The sequence below is a fragment of the Pelecanus crispus genome, chromosome 11, assembly GCF_030463565.1.
Source record: "Pelecanus crispus isolate bPelCri1 chromosome 11, bPelCri1.pri, whole genome shotgun sequence".
NCBI lineage: Eukaryota > Metazoa > Chordata > Aves > Pelecaniformes > Pelecanidae > Pelecanus > Pelecanus crispus.
The window spans coordinates 18,098,237-18,121,749 of record NC_134653.1 but is presented as its reverse complement, the minus strand read 5'-3'; the positions used below and the strand labels follow the sequence as shown (position 1 = coordinate 18,121,749).

General features: G+C 47.0%; 2 protein-coding genes across 4 annotated transcripts in view; one reads left to right on the top strand and one right to left on the bottom strand.

The window, feature by feature from the left end:
• DNAAF8 (dynein axonemal assembly factor 8) overlaps positions 1-1,386 on the bottom strand; it is a 96,795-nt gene extending 95,409 nt beyond the window's left edge. The window contains exon 1 of the mRNA XM_075719014.1: positions 1,240-1,386. Coding sequence (XP_075575129.1) covers positions 1,240-1,386 — 147 coding nt within the window. The remainder of the gene's footprint in view (positions 1-1,239) is intronic.
• Positions 1,387-6,720: 5,334 nt separating this feature from the next.
• Positions 6,721-21,565, top strand: ANKS3 (ankyrin repeat and sterile alpha motif domain containing 3). Of its 3 annotated transcripts, XM_009479347.2 has the most exons (18): positions 6,721-6,821; positions 7,465-7,565; positions 7,712-7,887; positions 8,240-8,438; positions 8,646-8,767; positions 9,505-9,586; positions 10,284-10,419; positions 10,735-10,893; positions 12,268-12,393; positions 13,288-13,403; positions 14,273-14,440; positions 14,968-15,092; positions 15,360-15,501; positions 16,093-16,265; positions 17,535-17,650; positions 18,585-18,668; positions 19,176-19,261; positions 19,505-21,565. In XM_009479347.2, exons 1-17 carry the CDS (start codon positions 6,794-6,796, stop codon positions 19,247-19,249), a joined length of 2,127 nt encoding a protein of 708 aa, XP_009477622.2. In that variant the 5' UTR covers positions 6,721-6,793; the 3' UTR covers positions 19,250-19,261; positions 19,505-21,565. The 3 variants fall into 3 exon arrangements, with proteins under 3 accessions (XP_009477622.2, XP_075574867.1, XP_075574868.1); XM_075718752.1 differs by lacking the exons at positions 17,535-17,650; positions 18,585-18,668; positions 19,176-19,261; positions 19,505-21,565 and adding an exon at positions 17,289-17,438; XM_075718753.1 differs by lacking the exons at positions 6,721-6,821; positions 7,465-7,565; positions 7,712-7,887 and having other exon boundaries at positions 8,403-8,438; positions 8,650-8,767.
• Positions 21,566-23,513: the final 1,948 nt, after the last annotated feature.

Below are 23,513 nucleotides of genomic sequence, written 5' to 3'. Positions count from 1 at the left end.
TACTATATAGACACATATTAAAATGCAATGGTTGTTTTAAGTAACTGAAACAGAATGCAGATAGAGGGGAACTGAGAAACAGTGAGGCAATATAACTTGTCTAAAATGTTAGTGATAGAGCCAGGTGCACAAAACAAGTCATGGAATCCGTATCAACACTTTATCCACTAGATCACACTGCTTCTGATGATTGATTAGTAATAAGTGATAAATACCCCATGGAGGCATTTCTGGCTCCTTCACTGCTCACAAGACTCCCTTTGTATCATTAAGGGCCACACTAAGCTAGAATAAAAGATATCCTTTAAGTGTTCAAAAAGATTTTTTCAAGTTTATACATGTTTGAAAATTAACAGAATATTCTGATTTGAAAAAAAAGGCCACTAATAATTGAGTCTGGAGACACATTATCACCATGGAAAAGTCAATGCCAGAGCTAGCATCTTAGACTAGAGAGGTAGGCACTTTTATTATTTCCACCAGATTGTTGCTGTCCTGTGAACAGAGATCTTCAGCAGCCCAGAGGCAGCCTGTCCCGGAGACTAACGTAAAAAATATGTAATGGTGAAGAATACTGCACAATATCTATCAGTCTTATGCTTTATATTAAAAGGTTAGTGGCATTATGCTTCTTTGCAGGTAGAATTGAAGCACAAAAAGGCAACATGGCTTGCAGAGAAATACAGGCAGGGAAAAAAAGTGGGATCCAGGATTGAAATATCTACCAAATGCTTTTTCCAGTGGACCACAAAGTCTTCAGGAATATCACCTTCCTGTGATCCTCAAACACAGAAAAACATAACAGGCCTACTGTCTGGCAAGTACATTATTGGAATGAATAGCATAATACTTTCAAGCATAAAACCTTATAATTTCATGTTAAATCAGAAGTATGCTTCTTTCATACTGTATTTTTGACTGAACAAACTAAGAACAAATGCAGGCTCATTCTGCAAGATGCCCACTACCCTCCCCTTCCCAACCTAGGAATACTTATCATCTGGAAAAATCAGTCACATTTTCAGGTTCCAAAGAATACAGTGAGATGGCAATTACACTCTGACAATTAGAGATAATCCAGAAGGCTGTGGATTAATGCACAGTGTTAAAATAATCAGAACAAGTAGCCCACCAAGGATACCATACTCACTACTCAGAAATGCCTGGCTAAGGTGACCTTCTCTTGCTTTTGAGAGATTTTTCTAAAACACAGTGAGAAAGGCAGGTTCCAGTGCTTACTGTGGAGGTGTCAGAGTCCAGAGATGGGAGCTGATCTTTCACTGCAGCAAGTATGGCTCCCCACTGAAACGTTCTGTTACTCTGAACAGGAGCTGCAGGAGGCTCAGATGGATGCTCTGTATCCTCACTTTGCCCTTCTGAGGCCATTTGAACAGCTTCCCTTCAATCAAGTGAAAGATGAGCTTAAGTACACCTCATGGAAGAACACAAGGGATAACATGAGTACAAAGCAAGAATAAAGCATATGCATTCAGGGTCAGCATAATTCTCAGAACTCCCAGGGGTTTCACTGTCAGCAGTGAACGACAAAATCTGCATTTTTGGAGTTGTTCCTTCCCACCTGAGTTCAGAGGGCTGAGAGTTTTCTGCCCTGCTCACCATATACACCCATAATTGGGGCCATGCCAGGGGCAGTTTAGCCCCTCATTTATAAAGCATTTTTGGGATCCTTAGCCAGACTGACTTATAACTGTGTTCTTAGAAAAGCACGTTCTCACTGCCTGCAGGGAGAGGGAAGGTACACAGTGAAGGCAAGGCTGACACCTCTGCTCTCAGGTGGTCTTTTCTCCTCTTTCCTATTTGTCTCACATTCCCCTCCTCACTGCTCAAATGATAGATAAAATGATTTATGTTTGCTTTTTTTCACTGGACTTGTATAAAAATAGTTGAGAGTAGGCACGCTCTTGGATTTTAACCTCTCAAACTGTTTATAAAGTGTACTCTTTCCTCATGTTTTCCTTCATGTGCATGAGGACTCAAGACAACACAGTAGGGTCTACTGCTATACTGGCAAGTTAGATAATTAACCCTCACAGAAAACCCTTGCTTTTAAAATTTGATGCTACAATCGCATGGTTTACTGGGGAGTCAAACATGAGAGTAAATAATTTCTGTTTCACAGGAAAGGTTAAGAAGTTTGTGATTGTATGTTGTTCAGTACTGAAATAACTGTTCATACAATTACACTGGCACTATTATTTGCATTGCCATGGACTGACAACAGTCGTCTAAACATGAAGTGAAACTCCTCTCACGCCCTGGGAAGTTTACAACTTGGAAAGCGCCTTTGCAAATACTTCATATGTGATATCCATACAGTGGTGGCTTTGCTCATGCGAGACAACCCCTGAACCTGATTTAGGTAAAGTGGAGGGAAATCCCCAAGGCTGGAGTGACGAGGGAGAAGCCAAGACGACGAAGGCAACGGCGGGAAACACACCTTTGCTTCGGGGTGGTATTCGCGGGTACGCAGCCCGCCGCAGACCAGGGGATGAGCTAACCCCTGCCCTCAGCACTTGTCACACCACGCTGAGGCGTTTCGGGACCCGCAGCGCCGGACGGACACCCTGAGGGGACCCGCTGAGGGAACTCCCTGACAGCCACCAAAATGGCGGCGCGGGCGGCGCACGCGCAGCTCCGCCAGCTCCCCCGTCGCCATGGCAACGGGGCCAGCGGCTGCCCGCGCTCCCGGCCCGCCGTCCCGGTGCCGCTCCCCCCGCGGGCCCCCACCCCCTGCACCGCCCCTTCCCCTCACTCACAGCACCCACCCGGGCGCCTCCGAGCCCCGACCCCTCCGCTCAGCCCCGGCCTGGGGTCCTGGCAGCGGGGTAAAGCGAACCGACGTGACTTATAAGATGAAGAAAAAACAGGAGGGGCCAGTCAGAAACAGACCTCCGCGATCGTCGCTCCGCCCTCCCGTATCACTTCTGGTACTCTTTATTTTTCCCCGTACCTCAGCCACCGGCTCGTGGGCGCCCCGCCTGCTAGAACCGCCCCCGCTCCCCGGAGCCCGAATCTCATTGGCTGGACCTCGCTCCGCCTCCTCACAGATACATCTTGTATTGGCCCAGCGCCGCAGGGGGCGGAGTCTTCCGTTCCGCCGCGGAGGCTCTTGGGCTTTGTAGTCTGCAGGCTCAGTCGAGCGGAGAGATCCCAGCATTCCTTGCGCAGGCGGGGCGACTTCCGGTAGCGGAGCTCACCGGGTGTGCAGGTGAGGGGTGGTGGGGCCTTTGGTGGGCCGGGCTGGTGGCTGTGGGGAGGGCCGTTCCCAGGCGGTCGCCGGTCTCGGTGGGCTCCATGGTCGGAGCGGTTCCAGTCTGATAGCTGAGGTCTACCGGCGCTGCGGCGGGGTAGGCCGGGGCTGAGACCGAGTTCCTAGGAGGGCCTTGGGGGAACTGTGGCCCAGTGAAGTGCAGGGATGGCGTGCCTGGAAACCGTTTTGCTGTGAGACTTCTGGTAACAGCCACGTAGTTACCGGTTTGACAGCTACAATCGGGCTTGCTTCTCTTAAGGCACGTCGTTGTGCGACTGGAGCCTCCCTGGCACCGAGCCCCGGGGGTTGTGGTGTCCAGCTGCCTTGGAGTGCTATACCTTGTCCGGCATAGCCCCTGTCCTGGGAAAGGTGCTCCCAGGTGTGGTTGTTGAAGCGCTTTTATGCCTCTTATGTGGCTCTGTTAATATTTTGTCATTTGGGGAGTGCAATATATGCTTTAACACACCTGAGAGTGTCAGTCATGTAGTATGGATGAAGAGCTCAGTGTCTTTTCAACAGGCATGTGTAGGATTGAGCCCTGGTGTTGTGGGTCCTCAGCTGGAGCTCATGCTGCAGGAATGCTTCCTCTCACACACCAGTATCCTGTGAAACCTGATGTGGTTCCTACAGCTGTGGAGTGTGTGCCCATCTCTGGTCAGTTAGCAGACAACAGTAGTGTGAAGATGAGATGTTCTGGCTCTGGGAGCACTTGTGACTGAGCTGGTAACAACTATTTGTACCTATACAAGGATGTAACAAGGCTTCTTATTTCCTCCAGTAGGTTGTCACTGAATTTAGTGGAGATAGAACTAAGTTGGGAGCAGAAGTGAAGCATGTTATCAGCTTGATGGCTCAGTTGGAAATTCCTACAACCTCCACACTTGTGCTGTCTTGGGTGTCTTGTGTCTTTTGGGACAGAAGGACCTGTGTGGATGTTACCTGTTGTCCTGGTTTTGGCTGGGATAGAGTTAATTTTCTTCCCAGTAGCTTGTGTAATGCTGTGGTTTGGATTTAACGTGAAAATAATGTTGATAACACACTGATGTTTTAGTTGTTGCTAAGTAGTGCTTACACTAGTCAAGGACTTTTCAACTTCTCATGCCCTGCCAGCAAGAAGCTGGGAGGGGGCACAGCCAGGATAGTTGACCCCAACTGGCCAAAGGGCTATTCCATACCATATGATGTCATGCTCAGTGTATAAACTGGGGGGAGTTGGCTGGGGGGGCAGTGATCGCTTCTCGGGGACTGGCTGAGCATTGTTTGGTGGGTGGCAAGCAATTCCATAGTGCATCATTTGCTTTGTGTATTATTATTACTACTACTATTTTACTTTATTTCAATTATTAAACTGTTCTTATCTCAACCCATGAGTTTTCTCACTCTTAACTGTTATGATTCTCTTCCCCCATCCCACTGGGGCAGGGGGAGTGAGCGAGTGGCTGTGTGGTGTTTAGTTGCTGGCTAGGGTTAAACCATGACATCTGTGCTTGTGGAAGAGGATGTGAGAGAATGAATTTAGCAGAGCTGGTGCAGCTTAACAGTGCCTGAGTGGTGATTAACGAGCAGTGTTGGATTTGTTCTGTGCTGGGGACTGGTTGCCTCAGTTGTTTCTCACATCACCTCCCATTTATTTTAGTATGGCTCTTCTGCCACTCTTTCATCTACTACCACTTTTTCCTTAGGATTATCCTCCAAAAAGGTATACTAAGGTGCTTTTTGCTGCAGTTCTCATGCTAAGTTTTTATGGCATATTTCTTTTTTCTGCCTTCTGGTTTTCTCATTTGCTCAGACAGCAAACTCTGAATCCAGGACAGTGTGGTGTTTGCTACCTGCTCTGAGTCTCAGCACTGTAGAGTTCTGATCCTGATAAATAGCTAGGTGTTGATGTAGCAAATATAATTAATAACAGCCTCACAAGGGTGAAGAAGGTCTCTAACAAATGTTAATTGCTCTGCACCAAAGCAAGAGAACAGCCTGTAAATGTTCAGGAGGTCTCTGCCTAGCTTATTCTTAGCAACTGTATCTCTGCTGGTAATCCATTGCAGTATTCTTGTTTTTACTTTTACAAGGATTTTTGTGGTCTTCAATCAAAATCTTCCATGCTGCAACTTAAGCCTGTTATGTCCTGTCATATTCACCATGGCCACAAGGAACAAATTATTTCTGTTGTCCTCTCTGCAGCAACCATTTATGTATTTGAAGGCTGTTATCACATGTCCCCTCCAGGCACCTCCTCTTTAGACCAGACAACCCTGATTTCATTTCACCCTGTCTTTTCATTTCAGTCCTTAGGGCTCTGATCACTTTTACTGTTCTCCTATAGATTCTGTCCAGCTGTCCTCTGTATTTTCTCAGGTGCTTGCACAGCTGACATTATGCTCCAGTTCAGGCTGGGGTGAAATCTGAGTTAAAAAAAAAAAGGCAAAGACTTAGGCAGTTAGAGCACAGCACAGGTGGTAGGAATGGGGCTGAGAGTCTTGAATATTCTGTCATGTCAATATTGCCCTGTTGACTGTGCATCAGCTTGCTAAAGTTGTGTTGGTAACCAGTACCTGATGTGGGGCTGATTCTGATGAAGACCAAACACCTATGTTTTTTTACAGTTAATGTATCCAATTAACAAAGAGGTCTGCAGAGAGGACAGTGAGCTTCACTTTCACCTGAACGTGCTTCTACAAACTGTCCTGCATTTTACCTCCATTAACTAACTGCGAACATGCCTTTTTGCCTTCCAGAGGCAGCTTTAATCTGTTGTAGTGAGAAACACTCCTACTTTTCTCCCCTTGCGATCCACTTAAATCCACTTATATTGCCTTGTATTTTGATTGTGAGGTGTTCAGGTCTCTCATTTGTGTTCTGCCCTGCATATTCTTGCCTGAGGCCTGTGGGTTGCCAGTGTAATACAAATTGCTGCTATTAGGTAAAATAGGTGCTTTTGAAAGCAGATATCTTACCAAAGGAATCATTTATTACCAGCGCATGCTGATTAGGTAGAATGGATGGTGCTTTTGTAGTCTTAAACTGAAGGAGGAGTGGGGAAAAAAAGCAAGGTGTGGGAGAAGGAATCCAGATGGGGAGTGAAGAGGTAGGAATTAAAGGTGTTTTGCTTATGTTATAAGAAAAGGGGCTGGTGCTTGCAAGGCAAAGACAAATTCTTTAGAAAATATAAGTGCAGTTTTGAAATATTACAGCTGAGGCAATCTAAAGAGCAACTACTGCTGAGAAGTGTGTTCCTGCTCCTTTCACCTCCTTCACCAATACCAAATTTGGCATTTGCATGACCCCAGAATGAATCAGTCTGAGGAATTAAACTGGCAAGATATTATCAGGAAAAGAATACTCTGTTGGCTTAGCCGCCCAATGTAATATGTAGTGGGACCAGGCAAACCCCAGAAGTGCTGTGTGGTGGGCAATGAGACTACAGGGAGGGGAAAGTGCTTCCCATTGGATTGACTTCGATGTAGCCTGAAACTGCAGCTGAAGACCTCAGATGATAGATGCAGCTGTATTGAACGGCTTTTTATGAAGTGCCAAACAAGAACAGTCTCCTGTGAGTGGTTAAAATGATTAATATGCAATTGCTCCCTAAGGCTAAGGAAGGGAAATAAACCTTTCAGACAGCTGTGAAGCTACTAGCTTTAATTGAGTTACTGTCCGCAGGACAGTGGACATGCTCAGATAATGAATGGGCAGGTGCACTGCTGCTTGAAGTGTTTCAGCAGTTTCCAAGATTCAGAGACAGGACCGGGCTGCTTCTGAAGTGCTGAAACAATATACGGTAGAAACAATCTACTTACAACCTGATGACATAGTGAAGTGTGCGCTCTATTCAGGTGATATTAACTACTTTTGAGAGCAGTGGATGGTTGTCATTATTAATGACCATGTCTTAATTTAAGCAAGGCCATCCCATAGTGTAAGGCGGATAGAGAAAGACCAGGAATATCTGACACATGAATTCTTAATTCTCTCTCTGAATTATAAAACATGCAGACCAAGAATTACATCCTTTTGTATAACATGAAGCATGCTATCAGCACTTAAATAAGCATTTAGTCTTCACTTGACAAGGGTATCCAAAGCTGCCTTAGGCATATTTTGATTAGAAGGGGAGGAAATAAAGCCAGTGCTTCTGAAGTCTTAAAATGAGATTTGAAGGATTTTTTTAACATTATTGGCTTTTATTTTTCCAGTGTATTCAAATCGCAGAGTCCACTGCAGCAAGAAAGAACTGCCAGAAGAAACTCCTCAGCAAGCCTTACTGCTTCAGGCTAAGAAGGCAATCAAAGTAGAGGTAGGAATTTGAAACGCTGTACCTCTGAGATGACCTCACCTTCCAATCCCTTGGCACCTTGGAGCTGTAGCGCCAATGGGTGATGCAGTGTTCTGTAGAAAATGGAGATCAGCAGCTAAAAGTTCTGCTTTGCTTTGGTTACTCAGGGCGGGATGTCGGAGCTGAGTGATGAAGCCAGTGAGTCTGAGCTGCTGAGCCGCAGTCTTTCCATGTGGCATGGGGTTGGTCAGATGATCTGTCGGGAAGAGCTGGATGTTCCCCTGGACTTGCATACGGCCTCCTCCATTGGCCAGTTTGAAGTGGTGCAGGAGTGTATTCAGCGGTAAGGAGGGGCTGGGGAGGGTACAGGTCTATGGTTACTTACTGCCAGTTATGTTTTTTTGCTGGTTGCTGTACAGGTTGGTCTAATATTGCAGTGGGGGCACATCACTGGAACTCCCGAAGTGTTCTTAAGCATAAAGTTTCAAGGGAAAAGTCTGCTGATAAAAATTATCTCCTTAGTGATTCAGTGGAAGTTGTTCTCAAGCTGGTAGGAATTCCCATGCAGGCTTCAGTGCTAGAATTTTTTTCAGCCTTCTTTCAATACAGCGATGGTAGCAAGAGGCTGCAGGAACCTACTGTGCTCTACAGCTCCAGGACAGTACTTCAGCTGAATTCTTTTCTCTGTTATTTAGTGGAGATCTGGATTTAAATAAGAGGAATTGTGGTGGCTGGACTCCACTGATGTATGCCTCCTACATTGGCCACGACACCATTGTGCACCTGCTGCTGGAAGCAGGAGTGAATGTGAACATCCCAACACCAGAAGGGCAGACGCCGCTCATGCTGGCCTCCAGCTGTGGAAATGAAAGTGTTGCTTACTTTCTTCTACAGGTGTGTATCCCATAATAAATAAGTAAAGCCACACTACATGGTTTAAATTCTCCACCAGTTGCAATCAAAGTGTGCAATGCATGTTCTGTTGTGAGTTCAGCTTCCTGACAGGGATTTAAACTCTCTTGGTATAACAGTGCAGAGGGGCAGTGACTAAGAGACCCAGCAGAAGGGGTGCAGTAAAGAACATTCTCTGTTCTCTTGAAGCAAGGCGCAGAGCTGGAGATGAAGGACATTCATGGTTGGACTGCCTTATTTCACTGCACCAGTGCCGGACATCAGCAGATGGTCAAGTTCTTACTGGACAATGGGGCAAATGCCAACTGCAAGTAAGGAGGAATCTGTCATTTCATTTCTCAAAAGATACTCTTATTTCAGACGTGGAAGCAGCAGTTGGCTTATGAACACATTCAAACATGGACAGGGAGAAGATGCCTGCTTTTGTCTTTCCTCCTGTACCTTAGGAAGTATGGCCCACTCTTAGCTAATACGAGGACAGGTGACCTGCAGACTGAACAGTGAAGTCTGCCCATGTTGTCACTGTTTATTTAACTAAGATCAAGAGAAATTAGATTTGCTGCTTGTTTAGTTATGGGCTGAACTCTGAAAGCAAGCAGGTGCAATGCCTTCTGAACTCAAGTGCACTATACAAGTCTTCCTATTGAATTTTCTGTGTACTTGGAGTTCAGTTTGGTTTTTTTGAAGTGTGCAGTGCATTCCCATGCCTTGGGAACTGCCTGTGCATTTATGCATATCGAATTGCCTGAGGTCAACAAGAGGTTCTTGCTTTTGTAGCTCCTGCAAAACTGATTTTGCTATCAAAAGGCAGATCTGCAGCTGGAAGAGTAATCTGTTGCTGTGCAGCCAGTAGAGTAACACTTACTGAATCTCCACTGGGAGTTTTACTGAGATAGACAAGAGTGCAGTAGAACAGACAATGCATAGTACAGTTTGTGATCAGCTGAGGGCAGAGGCTGGAGATGCCCTATTAGGGTATGGCAAAGACTGCAGTATATTTCGGTTTTGATTATTCTAGTCAATGTGTGAGTGTTTGTTCTCTCTCTAGGGAGCCTGTGTATGGGTATACACCTCTGATGGAAGCAGCTGCTTCTGGCCATGAGATAATTGTTCAGTACCTTCTCAATCATGTAAGTGTCTAGACAGTTCTCTATAAAGCTGAAAAATCTGTGGTTCCAGCCCTTAGAGAGGAAGAACCACAAGTTTGACACCAGACTTTTTACAGTGTGTTATGTTTGATCCTTGATGACGGTCACCTTTGAAGTCCCAGACTTCCAGGACTGTTCTCAAAGTATCTGCTTTCTGAAGGCTAGTACTCTGATTTTACACTGGCCTCGCACAAATAGGAGTGAGGTCTAACTGTCCAGATTTAACTGAATAATGACTGAATTAGAAAACAGATAATGCAGTAATCTCCATGTTGTTTACAGGCTTGTATGCTTGGGCTAGTGAGTGTCTTCTACCTCCAAAAGCTTATGAGTGTGCATGTCTCTTGATGTTAAACAATTCATTTTTAATACCCCATTTAACTGGTCCAGCTTATTTCCAGAAGGAGGCAGCAATGCAAAACACTTTTCAGATAAAACAAACTAGTTCCCCGTGGCAATGCATGAGAGCCATATACCTAGGCTACTTGGCATTCAGGGATTGGAGAGACTGTGGATAACTAGAAAGGCAACAAGGTATTAGTGGAGCTTGAACTGTCTATCAAAGGTGAGCCTATATTTCTGATGAGCTTGGAGGAACTAAGACAGTTCTTTGGCTCCCTTGAATTTTTGTGTATAGTGCCCTCTGCTATGTACATGTTAAACAATTTTTCTTCTGTAGGGAGTGAAGACAGATGTCAGAGATAACACTGGAGCAACAGCACGGACACTGGCCATGAAGTATGGACATACAAAGATTGTGGGACTGATAGATTTGCATGCATCCCCAGTGCCCAAGGTCTTCTGCAGGGGTCCAGGTAACAGAGATGTTTTAGCTTCTCTGTTTTAAGATAGAACCTGAGGAGAGGTGCTTGATATTTTCAAAGTATGTTACTATGTGTATGGGATAGTACTAGCTGGTCTGTCCTGGAAATTTCAGCATTTCTGAGGATGGAAGAGGCATGGATCCAACTTTTTTTTTTTTTTTGTCTGCTGGCCCCTTTCTGACCTAGTTAAACTGTTTCACCCTCCTTCTTTTAACATTTCCTTTTTATTTTCCATTGCATTTATAGTAGCAAATAAAGTAGGTAAATTAATTACTATGCTGCTAACAGTCTTTGTTTGAACTACAGGAAAATATGAAGAGCTGAGTTCCTCAGATGAATCATGTTCTGCTCCCCAGAGACAGAGACCTGTTCGTAGGACCAAGGGTCCCAGCATCCATGATGGGCCTCAGGCTTTGGCTAAGATAACAGCAGTTGGAATCGGGGGAAAGAAGCAGTCTTGCTATGGTGAGAATTGTTAGAAGTCTAATTGAGAGTCCTTTGAGGTCTCTCAAATGCTTTGCAGCTATTTCTCTGCCAACACTTTTTTCTTTTGATTGGGGATTCATTTGTGGCTTGTACAGAAACAAAGATAGTGAACACCATCATACAAAGCTATCCAATCTCTGGTTTAAAAAGAAAACCCCTTGAACTCTCTTGTCAGGGCTGGATAGTGATTAGTGGAACATTTCTGTGGAACAAATGCTGCTCTTACCTCAATTACTGTTCCCCTGACTCTTGAGAACAGTCCAGCTTCCCTTTTTGAGGTAGGCTCAAAAGTTTGAGAACCCTTCTCAAAGCTGATGACAGAGGAAGTGGTCACACAGGCCAAGAAATCCTTGATCATGAAAGTGAACTCACTGCTCCTAGACCTGTCAGTTTTGTCTTCCCTGATGCCTGAAATACTACTAAAAATGAGATTATAAAGCCCTTGCAATAGGCCAAGAGAAAGATCATCCCAGTTCAGACATCAACCCCTGGATGCAGTGGTATGAGTTTTGTTTTCCTCTGTGTGTGTCATAGCCATAGTTATTTCTCAGGCAGATTACCTAGTTGTCTAGAATAGCCAAGAATATGGACCTTAAAGCATGTTCAAAGTTTGGTTCATTCTCTTAATACAGATACATACTATTCCACAGGCAGTGGCTGTATTGAAATGATACTTCTGAAACAATAGTGGGATGCTACTAGTGTTTTAACACAGATGCAGAGCGGTTGGCTTTACAGAATGTGCTTGGCTGGGGATGGGACATAGCTGGCACCTCACTCCCTTAAGCAAATGTTTATCCCCTTTGATAATTTGGGTATGAAGAGGAGAGGAAATGCTAAAAGCTGCTATTTAAGGTGCATCTCTGCTATGAGGCTGTTTCCTCTGACTTTTTTTAGTGCAACCATCTAAATCAAGTACAGCTGATATCTGTGTGATGGCAGCTGTAGGCATATGCATTTCATAGAATCATAGAATCGTTTAGGTGGGAAAAGACCTTTAAGATCATCCAGTCCAACCATTAACCTAACATTACCAAGTCCACCACTAAACCAGTTAAGGGTAGAGTAGCAACCCCACGCCTCCTGGCTTGGTGGCTGGATCATTTATAATGAAAGTGAAAACTAGTAATCATTAAGATTGGAAAGGACCTCTAAGGTCATAATTCCAATCATCAACTCAAAACCCCCATTTCTCAGTTTTAATTTGTGCTTTTTAGAATGGAACCTGCTAGTTGAGAAGACAGCCTCTTCTCTTGTCTATATTCAAATCCCCAAGTGGTTGCTTTTCCTGCTGGAGCCTCCCTGGTAACTTGCATCCTAACTTTATTGGTTCTCCCTTCCTCTTGCACACAGAACAGGTCCCTCCTCAGGGCTATGTTACCTTCAATGATGACAGCAGCTGTGAAGCAGACGATATCCGGAACCGGGACGTTACCTCTCCGATTAATGAGCAGGATGTGGAGAGCAGCAGCAGCAGGGGTAAGCCACTGTCTCGGAAAATAGTCTGGCTTGCAGTGCACACCTGGATGTGAGACCACCCCCTTGGCTTGCATGTTCCTTTCCCCCTAAGACGTTGAGGTTTGGAGTGTCTCTCATGAGGAAAGGCTGAGAGAGCTGGGATGTTTTAGCCTACGGAAGAGAAAGCTCAGTGGGTATCTCATCAATTTGTACAAATAATCTGAAGGGAGGGTGTAGAGAAGGTGGAGTAAGGCTGTTTTCAGGGGAGTCCTGTGACAGGACAAGAGGCATTAGGCACAAACTGAAAGACAGGGGGTTCCCTCTGAACATAAGGAAATGCCCTTTTTTTGAGGGTGACTGCACGCTGGGGCAGGGTGTCAGAGGTTGTGGAGTCTCCATCCTTGGAGATGCTCCTGGACAGTGGTCCTGGGCAACCTGCTGTAGGTGACCTGGCTTGAGCAGAGGTTTGGACAAGATGACCTCCAGAGGTCCCTTCCAACCTCACCATTCTGTGAAGTAGCACAAAGGAAGTATCTATGGGCAGTTCCTAAATTAATAAAGGATAATGTGGCATTGGCGCTGGGCTCAAGAAGAGGCCTTTCCTGAACTTTACTAATGGGGAGTGCAGGCTTGGTAGTAATAACCCACTTTTCCAGCACATAACCAAGAGCCTCACAGAAACACAAACACTCAGCTCTCTGTGGTACTAGACAGACTTGGAAATTAGTGCCTGGGATCAGACATGTGATATTTCTGTCTCAGAATCATCTTGTCATGAGTGCTGCATATGAAGCCTTGCTCTGGGATTCTCCTTCCTTTACACCTCCAGCAGGTTTTGCTGGTAACTGTGTAGCAAAAACAACACTGAGTGTAAGGAAGTTGAACCTCAAACTTTTTTTTCATATTCCTTTCCAGAGGATAACGTTTTCTTCACCAACAACTTAGCAACCATCAGGAGCAGCAGCAGCAGCAGTGAATGCTTGACCAAAGCCCTGGGTGTCAGCAGTGAAGGCTCCTTGGAAAGCAATGAGGTGGGGTTTTCAATTTTCCTTTCTCTGCCTTCAGGTTGGCCAGTGCTGTCACCCTTCCACAGCCTGCTATGACTCTGCCTCCACAGGAGGCTGTAGTACCAGGCTGGGTGGGGAAAGGTAACACTACAGGGACAAGAAAACCAATTTCCATATTTGAAGATTATGGATCGGCTTGGGTATCTATTGCTAGTAGCCAACTCTCAGAGCACGTTCACTCTAGAACAGGTTGTTGATGGCTAGTCAGTAACTTAAGTTCTCTTCAGCTTCTGAAGTCTTTGCAGACTTTTAGCTAGGTGGTGGTGAAGAAAGGATGTGACTTGTTAGAGCTGGGTGAGTCCTTGAGCTTGGCAAGATAGCAGGCAGTATAGTAAGATTTAGAGAAGCACAGCAGTGCTGTATTGGCATTTCTGAAGTACAGAAAGGGGAAGAGGTTGGAAGTTACTCAATGGTTCAAGTCACAGCTCACATAGTTCAAGATGTAGCTTTGGGGCTGATGTACAGAAGGGTGATATAGCTGAACATAAGCAAAAGTCCTCTATCTTGAGGAGCTTCTCACAGGTGGAATTGCAGTGCATTGTATTGGCTCAGGAAGGATTCAGCATTGCTCTTTGCTGTGGCTGTTGCTTCCTAAGCTGGGATTGCAAGAACCTGATACCATTCCATGATACCAAGATGCCATCTTGGGAGTGACATGACTCGGCCCTTCCTGATAAAGGTTTTGTTAGTCTTTACCTGTGTTTGTGGACCACTACCTGGAATTAGAGCTTGGGACCTGAAGGAGTCTGCACTTATTAAGCTGTAGTGATCTGGCATCTTTGCACGATCATCCTTGACCTTTACATTTTGTGGGTTTTTTCTTTCTTTTTCAGGATTCTGACCATGCAAACAGTCCCCCTAGTCGGAAACAAGCCAAGAGCTTTAAGATCAAGAATCGTTACAGCAGCAGTGATGGCCAGTGGACCCACTGCCCAGGGAAAGCTGGGGGCTCTAGTCAGCATCTAATCCTTTCTGAGCCCCCTGCCTATACAGGGCCCCAGGTAACTATGCACAGAAGTTGTCTCTGAAGTAACGCAGACCATGTCACTGCATCAAGCTTGGGAGGCTTTTCCAAGGTTGCCTAAGCTGCTTTCTTGGCCTTCTCAGATAAAAAGGAAGTTGTCACCAAAGCACCTTTGATTCCAAACCTCTGCCCAAACTTAAATGCTTGTGAAACAGCAATTTCTTGTACAAAAGAACTGTCTGCTTAGGTGTTGCTGTTGCTTGGAGGGGTATTCTAGACCCTTAGGCCTGTGGGCATGCTACCAAAGACGTCTGTGGTGGGGTCTGGGGTAGATGTTGGTGTGTCTTTCTTCTCTGCCTTTGTTACAAGAGGTAATGGCTGCAGCAGACAGGCCAGTCGTGTTGTGTGACTATGGAGAAGGGCAGTTAACTAGGGGAAGTCATGATTGCTGCTAGAACCCAGGAAGGCATAACAGCAACATGAGGAAGCAGATGTTTATGATAGAGGCATGGCAATGCTTTTGTTTGTGAGGGTATAAATAAGTTTGTTTTGGATGGGCTGCAGGATCTGGCAACATTCCTTGAGCAGATTGGGTGCCTGAAGTATCTGCAAGTGTTTGAGGAGCAAGACGTCGACCTCAGGATCTTCCTGACCCTCACAGAGAGTGATCTGAAGGAAATAGGCATCACGTGAGTGTCTGTAATGTAGTTCTCATCTTTCCCTTTACAAACCATGCACACAGCCTGGTCAGGAGAGTTTAGCTAGTAAGTGCTTTTCTGTTCTAGCCATCTCCTGCACAATTTTGATATCCCTCAGTTCTTGGCTGCAACAGGCTCCTGTTTTTGGAGGTGCCTTGGAGGAACCAGGTGACTGCAGAGGTCCTCATGGCATCCCATTGGGCCTAGAGACAAATGGTGCAGTATTTGGTCCCTGACAGTTTGCCATTCTCCCACCAGTCTGTTTGGACCCAAGAGGAAGATGACTTCTGCCATTGCCCGATGGCACAGCAATGCTCGGCCGCCTAGTGATGCCCTGGAGCTGGCCTATGCAGATCGGCTGGAGGCTGAGATGCAGGAATTGGCCATTCAGCTGCACAAGGTAAGAAGTCTGCGTGAGCTGCTTGATGCCTTATAGCACTGCAGTAAGTGATTGGTAGTGTATTTTTATGTTGTGCCTCTAATGGCCTGGTGTAAAGGAAAAGACAGAACTTTCAGTGGACGTACTTGGTGTCAAGTAGATTGGGTAACAGCATAAGTGCAGCTTATCCACTTCTCATCATCTGTGCTCCATGCTTGTGAAGCCTTTGTCTCTGTTTCCCATCCACCTGAGAACTAAAAAGGCAAGTGGGAGGAATTGAATACCTACTCTCTTTCAGCAGTGTCATTTTTATGGTGAAGTTGTGCAGCTGTTAGTGAACAGACTTCTGTTGATTTGGGAAATTTGGCCTACTGAGTATCTTTGCAAATGAAGAGGAAGGGGGAATTGTAACTGTGGGGCTGGTCTTGGTGTAGAGAGAAACTGTATTCAGTGTACAAGCCTTATCCAGCTTCTTTTCCCACTGGGTTGGGCACACTTTTGCAGGAACCTTCTGGCTGCCTAAGCAGGGACTCCAGAGATGTGTCAGAGCAGGCACATATGAGAGCGATGTATAGTACTCACAGCCTAATCCTCCATTCTGCTCTGCCTTAGAGGTGTGAAGAGGTGGAGGTGATGAAGGGCCAGGTGTGCCAGGAGCAGAAGCTGCGTGCAGTGGCTGAGAGCTGTTTGATGGAGCGGGATGAGACCTGGAATGCTATCCAGTGCCAGCTCAGAGAGGTGCAGGCCATCACCAAGGATGCTGGAGTCCTACTGGATCAGATCAAGTAAGTTATTCCCAGGAAATGGCACTGAGGCTACTGGGAAACAAGATTTGGACCGTACAGAGATCAGAGGTTATATTGGCAGTCTTACAGGTAATGCTTAGGGTAAGGCAGGAGGGCTCATCAGGCATCCAAACCCATTTTGGATCTTGTCTGACTTTCTGTAGTGGAAAGCCACAGCCACATGAGCAGATGGGAAGCCTTAATCAGATGCATGAGCTGTAAATGGCCTGACTTTTCAGAGATGCTTGGTGCTCCTCTTTCAACTAGAAGGTGAAGGCACTCAGCTCCTTTAGAACCAAAAGGCTGAGTGCTTTGTTGGTGCTTACATGAGACTTAGGGTATAACTTGTTGATGGGGTGAATGCAGGAAAGAGTTTCTAACTTCAAACCATATCAAAGGACTTGCAGTGTCTTGCTCTGACTAGCAAGAAAAGTATTCTTCACAACTCTGACACCTAACAGAAAAACCTGCCCTGTTCATTCACACCACTGCCTTTGAGTTCTGTCTTCCCCCACTTTCTAATATATCTTTTGTTGCCTTTGTGGTGCTTTTCTGCCTGCCCGGTTGGACTCCTGTCATGGGTCCTGTTCTGTCCACTGATAGAACAGACGTGTCCTTGAAGGTGGCATTAATCCTACTGCTATAGTTCCTGGCCCAACGGGGAATGGGGCCTGCTTACTACCAAGCCAGGGTGAACTGGGATTGGTTTCCAGAAGGACAACTGAGCAATACTCCTAGCTGTGAGGTGTCGAGCACTTGTTTTTTCCCCTGAGGAGTTGAGTCTCTCTGGTAGAAGGGCCCTGCCATGCTCTGAGGATACACCATTTGAACTGGTTGTGTGATGATGTTAGCCAGAGAACTTTGTGTGCCTGTCTTGCTTTAACCTGATGCCTGTCCTGAGATAGCTTCATTTGCCTATTAGAAACCTTGGATCAGGCTTGATTCTCATGTAAACCAGGCGCAGCCCCTGGCTTGGGCTTTCTCCTGCTCACCCCGCCACCTCCTTCTCTTCTCCCCCCGCAGCTCCTCTGTGGACAGGGGCAGAGATTGCTGTGGAGATGGGGCACAGTGGAGAGCGCCCCGAGCTTTGTCTGGGGCACGTCTTCCTCTTCCTGGGAAGGAACAAGGAGCAGTTTGTAACCCAGGGCGTTAGATGTGGTCCCTCGGCACCCCAAGCAGGTATTTGCAGGATGTAGGAGTGCACAGACCGGCATGTTGTTCCAAGAAGTGTCCCTGTGCACTTCTGATGGGCTTTGTCTTGTTTGGCAGATCCTGTCAAGCAGAGCTGTCCTCCCGGCTAACCCAAGAGCAGGCAGTCAGCAGAGTGCTGGACACAAACGTGCAGCTGGGAACCGGTGAGAGCAGGCGGCCTGGTGAGCGTCCAGGTGAGGAAGAGCTTATCAAACTACACAAATGGGTGCAGGGGGTGGGTAAACAGCAGGACACCCCAGAGCAAGCCACATGCTTGTCTTTTATTGCTGAAAGAATGAAGTTAGGAGTGATTTGGAAACAGATGAGCACCCAAACCCTGACATTTAATGTAAAAATTCTTGCTCAGGGAAAGTGTTTAAAGCACTCAAGGCGTTTGGCCTTTAACTGCAGCAGAGTTTCTCAGCAGCCTTTCTTAGCAAGTGGGAAGTTTTGGGGTCTTGCAAGTGTTTGTGGCTAAAAATGCAAAGCTGTAGCACAGGTACCCAGTGGAAGCCCTGCTTCATGCACCTGTGGCTTCCCCTTCCTATGCTGCAGCATGTGGGCACCTCAGGTGTGTTACTGAACTGCGCACTAGAGTGAGGTCTGAATTGGAAGCCATGGTTGGTTCCCTAACCCAATCTGGGGGATTGTGCTGTTCAGTCCATGGGGCAAACTGCTGTACATGGCTGGGCAGGCTTGGCCCACCAGCTCCTTATCACAAGGAGTTAGCAAATGATCCTGCTGCCTGTGACACGCTTCCAGAGATGTGATCTTTGCTGCTTGTGTTTTAAAAGTGAGATAAGTAGAGATCCTGGTGATTTCTGTCCACTACACTTAATCTCTTTGAGATTCTCTTAATATATGACCTAGCCAGTATTTAAAAAAAAACAAAACAAAACACACACACCCACCCACCCCCCCCCCCCCCAAAAAAGCCCAAGTGGTAGAATTGCCAGAAAAAACCCTCAGTTTGTCACAGGCAGTTCCAGCTCTCTTCCCATGTGACTGAGAACCCCTAACTGGAGATGCTTTGCATGTGGATGCTTCACGGCAACACCAAACCCTTGTCTCTGCTCTGTCACAGAGAGCATGCAGATTGATTAAATATGTGGTTCCTCTTTTTTGCAGTGCTGGAAGGATGGCCACCTTCTTTGAAGTCTCTGAGCTTGCCTGAGCTGTCAGCTGTCCTAGAGGAGTGTGTGGGAGAAATGGGTAAGTTGGGGAGGACTCTGGCCACATGAAGTGACTGTTGTGCTGGAGGGGAGGCATGGCCGGGCAGGTTTTTGATGACTTGGCAGCGGTAGGTTGGAGTGACCTAACAATCCTCCCTCATCCAGGGAAGTCTCCTGGCTCTGAAATTGGTGCTGGCATTTTCTTGTACTTAATATCATTGCAGATCTTGGGCTCTGCCTTATCCTCTACTGACGGTTCAGGCTGAGAGAAGGGGGCACATGTCCCCCTGCATGTCTCCTGCTCAGTGGTCAGAGCTGCTTGTGAAGTGGTTCCCAAAGCCTGTGTCCTGTTCTCCTGATGACAGGAACTTATCCCGGCAACAGGCAGTCAGAGAGTAGAGACACTCCTGTTTTCAGGGCACTGGAAGCTGCAGGGCAGAAGGCAACATGGAGGCAGGAAAACAGTGGCTGAATGCAGACTGCAGCCTGGTCTTTACTGCTTGTTGGCCTATTGCTAACACTGATTTTTCCTTTTGGTTTGTCCCAGGAAAAGCTCTGCAGACTGTGACTCAAAATCTCCAAAGGCTCCAAGCCCCAGGGCAGAGCTGGCTAGAGCCGTAACAAAGCAGGAGGGTGAGTGGGAACTAATGACAGCCACAGAGGGCTGTGGCATTGAGGGGGGGACATCATTCCTCACAGCAAGTTAACAGCCATCTGCTGCTTGTGCCTAGTGCTTGTTCATAGCCTGCACAGAGTCTCATCTCTAACTAGTCCTTATGTGCCCTCTCGCTGGTTTTCCTTTTGGAAAATTCATAGTCCCCTTGTCCCTCTGCCCCACTGAAAAGGTGACTGTCCTCTTTTTCCTGATGGCTGCAGGAATACTGACGTCGGGTGACTGTTCCACCCGGAAGCTGAGTGTGCCTGGGAGAATGAGCACGAGGGCTGTGCTGGCAGCACTGCAGCTCTGCTGAGAGTGCCACAGCAGCTGGTGGATGCGTGGAAGAAGGTCTGTGCCATCAGAGAATGTGCCTGGGAGAACAAGGGACAGCAGAAGACAACCCAGCAGCTCTTCAGGCCTGACTGTTTTCTGGGTTCCCAAGATCATTGTTGTTCATACTAAAAGGTTAAGAGGAGAAGCACTGAGCCCAGAAGTTTTATCTGCCTTAGGCTTCCTGCAGCCCTTGTTATTCAGGGCTGTGTGGTGTTAGAAAGCTGACAGTTACCCACAGCAATCAATTACCCTTTTCCACATCCTATCCTCCCCAAGGTCTCTGACACTTGCCCTGGCCCCTTCTATGCCATGTGGATTGCTCAGGAGCTGACCCAGAAAATGTATCTGAGGCAATAAGGAAGGCAGGTTTGTAGTGGATGGGTAAAGTGAGTAGAGTCTGTAATGTTTGGTTCATTGAGCTGCAGTGAAACTCATGCAGCCCTAATCTCTAGCAGGAATGTCTGCCCTACTGCCATCCCAAATCTGTGCTTCAAAACCTCTCCCTCCACCCATCCCACCTTGGTTCAGTTTAGATTCTTGCCCCACTCAGGGGTGGTTTATGATTGTGTTATTCAGTCCCAAAAAACTTGTTTTTATGGTAAATGCTTTATGGCAGAGACTCTCAGTCTGGTTTGTCAGTGCCAAGATCACAATGCTGACAGCGGTTGCAAGGCAGATGTTCCCCTGGAAGGACATGAGAGAGAAGGAAGAGCTCGAGACTGGTCAGTCTCCTGTGCCTCTGGCAGGCAGCAGAGTGCCAAGGCAGGCAGAACAAGAACTGAGGGATAGATCTGTCCCATGTGGGAGATGGGTAAGATAAATCACATCCCAGATGTAGCTGTGGTGCAAAGCTTTGGTCCTCAACTGCTGCCTGCCTTTGGTTTTGAGGCTTTAGTGTTTGGAAATAGTTCTGCCAAGGCATTCTTGTGTCGGTGGTGTGGGTGTTTTCAAAGGGCAGACAAATGGTGCAGGAGGAAGAGGCTGCCTCCCCAAGAGGCTGCTCCATCTCTTGGAGCTGGGTGAGCAGCCACAAGGGCTCTGGTGAGTTACGTTGATGTAAAATGGTTTCCAGTGACTCTCTGTTCCTGTGTATTGCTGAGTCCTGGGGGGGTGGGGGGAAGCCAAACAACAAAACCTGAAGTTTGAGTGATGGCTTTGCATCTGGAAAAGTGTTCTCTTTGCTGGAAAGGGGAAGAAATTGTGTATTCATTCTGATTTTAATTTTTTGGACTTTGATCACAGATGCCAAAATACAAAAATCCATTCTGGTGTTCCATCCTTTGAGCTAGTCACCCCTTCTGATCAGCTGCCTGGGACCATTTAGGCAGGCTTGAAAGCTAGTCTGCGTTTGGTAAAGGTAACATCTAGTTTGACTGTCCTACTGCACTCATGTATCTCTGCTTCCAGAGGACAGCCCTGGGGTACCGAGGCAGGTATGGCCCGCTCTGATGTGAACCTGCACTGCTGGCAGCTTGTATGTGCTGGGCAGCGTGCTCAGCTGTGGAGTGCTGCTTTCTATTCACATTTAACTCTTAAACTTAACATGGCACACTTTTTTTCATCTTTAGCAAATGACATGGGTGTATGCACATGGGCATCTGGTGCTAGCTGAGCAGCAGGCAGTGGGACAAGGCTGCAGGAGATGTCACCCTGAAGAATTAGTTTTGATGAGGTGCAGCCAATTCTCCTAAGGCAGCATCCCTGAAAGCTCAGAGTATTGAGGCTGTGCTGGAAAGAGTATTTTGGGCTCTGTCCTTCATTCTGTGCCGCTGGAGGAATGGTGGGGAGTGCCAAGGCAGGTTGCACTGCCTTCTCCCTAGCCTTGGCAGTGTCTCTGGCTGCACTAGTACAGGGTTGCCAGTGCTGTGTTCCTTGGAAGTCCAGAATTGAATTTAAGGCAAGGTGTCTGTGGGGAAAGGGGAAAAGTTTTCATAGAAGAGGGGAAAAAAAAACAAAACAAAAAAAAACACAAAACAAAAAAAAATCCCCAACCCCCCCCACCCCAAGTGAAAGGGCCTGGGAGCATCTGGAGAACAAGGGAAGGCCTGGCTCAGCAATGCCTTCAGAGATGGGTAGGCTCTGCAGGCTGTGCAGGAAAGTTGGTGGCTGGAAGGAGAGACTACACAGACTTGGGACTGGCTTTGCTAGGTCATAGGGTGGAAGGAAGGTTTTTTTGGGGGGATAAGATGGTACATCCAATAGATTGTAATGCTTGGGGGCCTGCAAAAAGGGGTAGGTGGGAGATGCAGCAGAGTAATATGAAGGAAAAGGAGAGCACCACAGAAAAGGTGCTGCAGGAGCCTGGATGTAAAGGCTTAAAGGGGTGCTAGAGTAGCCCAAGGGGGACACCAGGAAGCGGATATTATAGACTAGTGTTTCTCTGAGGAGGCAATCCCTTGAATAGAGGACTTTAAACAGCATTCATTGCTGAAAGGGTGGCTGTGCAGGTAGCAGGGAGTCTGGTGCTACTCTAAGGCAAGCTGTCCAGATAAAATAGTATTTGTTGACTTGGATAAAATAATAAAAACTGAAAACCTGTTTCTTGTGTGTGGGTTTCTCTGGAGGGAGCTGGGGTTGTAGAATCATGAATAACCTCACTGATTTATTTCAGGACAATCAGGAATATATGCAGTTCTTTCCAGCTTCCTCTCCCAGGTGGTCACATGCTGAGGGGTCTGGGGCTGCTTTATCTGCAGCTTCCCAGCCCTGCCCGGGGCTGGGCACCTGTCAGAGGTGACACCTTTACAGCACTAGCTGGGTAGGTGATGTGGTCAGGCAGTGCCAGAGCTGCAGAGGAAGAGCATGCATAGGTAACAAAGTGTGTGCTCCTATCAGGGCTCAGCTCTTTCCCTCCTGGCTGGGGATTGCCACTTTTGCCCCAGAAAGGTCCCAGTTGCATAACAAAAGCTGTCTCTGCACTAATTCAGAAATGAGTTTAGGCCTTGTTGAGCTATGTGCTGGTATTTTCCTCTCAGGATGAAGTACTGATCTTGTGCCCAGCTCTGGTCTGAGACTGTTGTGACCTGTTGGTGTGACTGCTCTTCTAAACTTCAGAAGACCTCTGATCTGTCACTAGAGACGGGTGGTTAAGAGGACAGAATTCAGCAGCTATCGCAAAAAGTTTTAAATAGGGCAACATAAAAATTTCTGGTCAATGCAAATTAAGCTGAGTTGGGGTTTGGACTGGTGGGAGTGGAGCAGAGTCACTCTCTGATCCCTGCCATCTCAGTCCTGCTGTGTCCAGCAGCAGTTGGCCAGGGTGCAGCCAGGGCTTTCTGTCTCCATACCCAGTTTTGAAACTGCCAGGAGAGAACTGGAAAGGGCTCCCCTTTCATGCTGAGATTCGAGGTCCTTGGTGTTGCAATATTACTTGTCTTTTCTCAGCTCCATTGTACACACAGCAGCACTTCAGAGAGTATCTGGGGGCACAGGAAGCACTGATTCATCAGGGATCATATTGGGTTTGTGTGGCAAGTTTTGGTAGCGGGGGGGATACAGGGGTGGCTTCTGTGAGAAGCTGCTAGAAGCTTCCCCTATGTCCAACAGAGCCAATGCCAGCCAGCTCCAAGACTGACCCACCGCTGGCAAGGCCAAGCCAAACAGCAATGGTGGTAGCACCTCTGGGATAACATATTTAAGACAAGGGGATAAAACTGCTGTGCAACTGCAGCTGGAGTGGGGAGTGAGAATATGTGAAATCAGTGAAGAAGGAGAGGGAGGAGGTGCTCCGGGCACCAGAGCAGAGATTCCCCTGCAGCCCGTGGTGCAGCCCATGGTGAGGCAGGCTGTGCCCCCGCAGCCCGTGGAGGTCCACGGGGGAGCAGATATCCACCTGCAGCCCGGGGAGGACCCCACGCTGGAGCAGGTGGATGTGCCTGAAGGAGGCTATGACCC

Bases quoted from the DNA above. Each gene is read 5' to 3' on its own strand.
- ANKS3 (XM_009479347.2), top strand. From the start codon at position 6,794: ATGAAGTGCCAAACAAGAACAGTCTCCT. The intron at 7,888-8,239 runs GTAAGGAGGGGC...TCTGTTATTTAG, and splicing joins GTGCAGGAGTGTATTCAGCG to TGGAGATCTGGATTTAAATA. The intron at 16,266-17,534 runs GTAAGTTATTCC...CTTGTTTGGCAG, and splicing joins GTCCTACTGGATCAGATCAA to ATCCTGTCAAGCAGAGCTGT.